Below are 5,000 nucleotides of genomic sequence, written 5' to 3'. Positions count from 1 at the left end.
AGAAACAAAACAGATAATATTAATAATAATAATAATAATAATAATAATAATAAAGTACACATAAATACATACATACATAATACGTAAATACATCCGTATATACATAGACTCCGGGGTAATGCTATGATACCGTGTCGGCCATCCACCCAAGGGGTCGAAGACTCGCGCCCCGGCCAGGCCCGAGACGTTCCAACGGTGGGGAAGGACTAATCTAAGTCGAGTCATCACCAGCTGGCCCACGTTATCGAATCGTTATCGAGCCTCGCCCGGGGATAGCCCGGGCGGGGCTCAGCTTCGCATAACGCATACGGTACTTGCATATTTTCACACATACACGCACGCACATGGTTATTTATGTGTGCATATGGATAAGCATAAGTACATAAATATCTATCCATCCGTGTATGTTGATGTATAGACATACACATATAAATGCATAAATACACCCCCACACTTACAAACACACACACACTCCTTTCCACAAGGTCTATTTAAGTACTTATATAAATCTTGTTCCCCAGAACCAGCTCCCCCGCCCTTTCCGTGTTATTAAACTTTTGCGGGTTTTGCTCACCCGGTGGCCTCCCGCATAGGATGTAGCAAATGCAAGGCCCGCTAAATGATAATTTAGAATATACTCATATGGATGCAAGAATTTCATCATAATTATCTTCAAATGCTATTTGAAATATAATACACGGCTCTTATTTTACTATATATCGTAAAGAAAATATAGTTAGTTTTTAAAGACTAATGGCTGTGAATCGTAACTAAGCCAGCATCAGGCGTACCAACTGCGGCGCGGGTGATGCATCAGGCGTGCCAACAGTCCCCGCAGAAGTCCCCAGCTTAATAATACGGTTTGCGAGTGCGGGGTTCCAGGCTTCCTTCCCTAAGGATTGTGACTGTATTGCGGGGCCCGTACCAGTGTTTTAATAATACGGCCGATACGTAAAGAAAGTATATGTTTTTAAAAACTAATGTTGAATCATTTCGGGAGGTCTGAAAGATTCCCCCTACCTTTTGCGAAGCATTATTACTTCTTTCAGAAATTACAATAATTACCATATATCAATGACTCTCATCCCCATAAATATATTCAGAAGGTTTATTTTACACTTGACATATATGCATATCCATATATGAGTGTATGTGCGTCCAAACGTATTCTCCGACCAAAGGCCGGAAATTACATTTAGTATATATTTTGTTCACTGAGACTTTCATCCAGAGCACAAGTTCAATATATCCACGTTAATACGCCATAATGTTAGATAGAATGCATGTGAATGTATATCGACGCTTGTGTTTAAAATCTAATAGACGTATTTTCGAGTAATTGGACGCGCATGCCTTCATATATGCATATATATAAAGACAGACAGACAGACAGACACACACACACACACACACATACATACATATATATATATACAATATATACACATTTATATCTATCTATATGTGTGTGTGAGATATTAGTTTGTTATTTGTTCCGCATCATTTGATTATATTTAAGTTAGATGAATTACAACACTGAGGCAGGAGAGTTGTCACGTCTCTGAAAATAGGAAATATGTAATCTTAGCTGATTTATTAATGATGAAATATTAGTACTTGCTCATGTTGGTAAAGCTTGCACTTTCCCGTGCGACCAAGGGTTTTGAGAACGATTGTGAATATGATCATTGCAAATGACAGTTTGATATTCCGATAGTCGAGTTTAGCACAAACGTACACTCATAACACCTACCCCAAAAACACAGTTTGAATAAATACCCAATTCCCTACCTAAATAGTCAGAATGTTTTCACACACACACGCACTCCTTTCCACAACAAGGACTATTTAAGTTCTTATATAAATCTTGTTCCCCAGAACCAGCTCCCCCTCCCTTTCCGTATTATTAAAATATACATACAATACATACGTGACTACCCTCTTTCAGGTGAGTTTCCTCTTGGGTTGGGCGTTTTTCACCAATCCTCTGGACCGCCTGGGTCTTTTCACTCTCGGCTGTTGCCCCGGGGGGACTATGTCAAATTTCTGGACTTTGATGTATAACGGAGACATCAACCTCTCTATTACCATGACAGCTGTGTCCACTGTGGCAGCCATGGGTGAGGAATCTAATTGGAAATCTAGGGTAGTGTTTGTTTTATTATTCCATAATGGTATATCATGGCTATGAAACTTGTGGTAGTGTTAATGATAATGAAAATAACGATGTTGTGATAATGCTATTTATTGATAATATGAGTAATAATAATGATAATAATGATAATACTAATTTTACTACTACTAAAGATAATTATGATTATTAAGATAATAAAAATAATAGTAATGAAGACGACGAGGATGATCATAATGATGATAATGATCATATAGTAATGGTAATAATAACAATGTTTATGATAATAATACTTATTATTATCATTATTATTATAACAATAATACTACTATTTATGATATTAAGATAAAGATGATTATAAGGATAATAATAGTAATAGTGATAATAATTAATGATTAATAATAATGATAATAATAATGGTGATAATAACAATGATAATAATAATATCAATAGTAGTATCATAAATAATAGAATAAAAAAAAAATAACGCAACTGTAATGATAATAAATATTAGTAATAATTATCATGATGATGATGATTATGTTGTTGAACATAAGTAAATAAATAAATAAATAAATAAAAAATAACAACAGGTTTCCCGCGGAGCCACATCATCTATAATCTATATGCTAATCACTCTCTGCAGGTATGATGCCTCTGTGGATGTTTACACTTGGTCAGAAGCTCCTGAGTCAGAACAGCAACCTGAAAATCCCCTTTGGCAACTTGGCTGGGTCCCTCATCTCTCTCACCGTCCCTGTTATTGTTGGGATTATCATCAAGTGAGGTGGATTTTTTAACGTTAAGTAAGGCAGATTTTCAGGGTCGTGTTGTGTGGTCTTTTTTTTATTTTTTATTATTATTATTTTTTTATTAGATGTGTTTTATTGATTTGTTTGTGTGGTTATTTATTTAATTGTTTATTGGTGATAGCAATAATGATAATAATAATAATAATAAAATCATGATAATAATAGTAATAAAAATAATGATGATAATAACAATGATATAAAATAATAATAATAATGATAATAATAATACCAATTATATTAATAATAAAAACAACGACATTGCTAATAATAGTAACTAATAATAACAATAACAGTGAAAATGAGAAAAATAACATTGTTAAGAGTAATAAAAATGATGAAAATGATTATAATAACAGACAATCAAATACAGTCAAAAACAATAGCATATAAAATCTAAGAACACATGAACGGAAAAGATAATGTAGACATTTTTTTCAATCATTTTCTACTGTTTCGAAAACCCCTCATTATCCTTCTTGTTAGCATATAATTGCTTTGTCGATTTCGTCTATCTTTTTTCCTCAGTTAATCTATCTTTTTTAAATATATATATATTTTTAATCTATATATCTATTTGTTTATATATTGTTTTATCTTGTCTAAATCTATCTATCTACTTTTGTCTGTTTAAATCTATTCATCCGTGTATCATTATCTGTCTTGATCTGTTTATCTATATCTCTGCATATATTTATCTATATATATATATCTAAACATAAAAGCAATAAACTCGATGCTCTTTTTTCCAGGCACAAGCGACCCGATTGGGCTAAAAAGGGATCACGGATCATAAAACCTTTTACCTTCGCCATCATTTTGTTCTTTATGACGGTAATTACTTTCGTGTCTTCTTTGTGTTTTAAGTTTTACAGGTTACGAGTTATTTTTAGTCATTGCTATGCTGGAATAAAATTCTGGCGATGGGGAAAAATTGCAACAGTGGAAACTTTTCATGGAATAAGTACTTTTGAGCGGTTTTGTAATATCAGAATGATGAAAATTACTATTAATGAATTTGGGGATACGCCTATTCCGTATCAGATAACAGCAAATAAAGTATCCTACTCAATTTAACAATGGAATAGCTACTGAATCAAATCAAATAGTCCGCCGTATCATTTCAACGGAGTGATTCATTTTCTTCAACGACAATCTCAGTTTGCGCTCAAAAACTGCGTTATATGTATTACCATGATTTATGTCATGGGCATTATATTCATGGTAATGATGATGGAAGTTCGATTATTCTAGTGATAATACGATGATGATAATAACGTTATTGCTTACAATACCAGATGATAATGTTATACAATATCATCATTATGATAAATTTGAAAATGACGCTTAACACCGATTTCCGGATGAAGACTGGGAATTGCGGGGTAACAGCGAATGATCGAAATAACACTTTCAGTAATTTAGTTATTGAGAAGCACATCTATAGTAAATAAGAGACTTTGCCCCCTAACCCACACTCAAAGGGGTACTCTACTAGACTGGCCGTTAGTATGTATTATCCCGTCACGGTCAAATACAATTCCCATTGGCTCACCCCCGCCTGGTCTGCAACATCTTTACCTTGTGTGTTCCGACAGGAAAGAACCCGGGCAAATATCTGGATTTCGCACAGATATTTCCTTACCTTGACCAATAAAATCCGCATGGCGTGCCTGCGAGTCGTGAAAATCCCTGTCGGGAATGGCGAGCATTATCTGCCGCTCTCTCTCGTTATTGCCACGGTATTTTGGCATATTGAAGGCGAGATACACCACCTTATACACAACCTATCCATGCCGGAAATGATTTGAATTTCAACTACCCTCCCTTGGGTCCAGCTTCTGTGGTCACGTGACCATCAGTTACAGATCTTATTGGCTCCATCAAACTGGTCGTTAGTGCTCTATTGCCACGTCATCGCCAAGTACAATTCCCATTGGCCCATTCCTCGCAGACGTTATCCGTTACAATTCCGTTATTTCTTTCGTAGCTTCCCCGATTTCGCGTTATTTTCTTCTCTACTACTCTTATTATTAGTTTGAGAAGGAAATGTTTTAGAA

General features: G+C 34.8%; 1 protein-coding gene across 1 annotated transcript in view; it reads left to right on the top strand.

Moving 5' to 3' along the window:
* The window catches only part of LOC119583371 (ileal sodium/bile acid cotransporter-like), a 9,209-nt gene that overhangs the window by 2,695 nt on the left and 1,514 nt on the right, over nt 1-5,000 (top strand). Inside the window, exons 3-5 of the mRNA XM_037931874.1 lie at nt 1,949-2,120; nt 2,778-2,913; nt 3,693-3,774. Of these exons, the coding sequence (XP_037787802.1) occupies nt 1,949-2,120; nt 2,778-2,913; nt 3,693-3,774 (390 nt within the window). The remainder of the gene's footprint in view (nt 1-1,948; nt 2,121-2,777; nt 2,914-3,692; nt 3,775-5,000) is intronic.

This window comes from Penaeus monodon, chromosome 1 (assembly GCF_015228065.2).
Source record: "Penaeus monodon isolate SGIC_2016 chromosome 1, NSTDA_Pmon_1, whole genome shotgun sequence".
NCBI lineage: Eukaryota > Metazoa > Arthropoda > Malacostraca > Decapoda > Penaeidae > Penaeus > Penaeus monodon.
The sequence above is the reverse complement of the archived record's forward strand: the minus strand, read 5'-3'. Positions and strand labels throughout refer to the sequence as shown.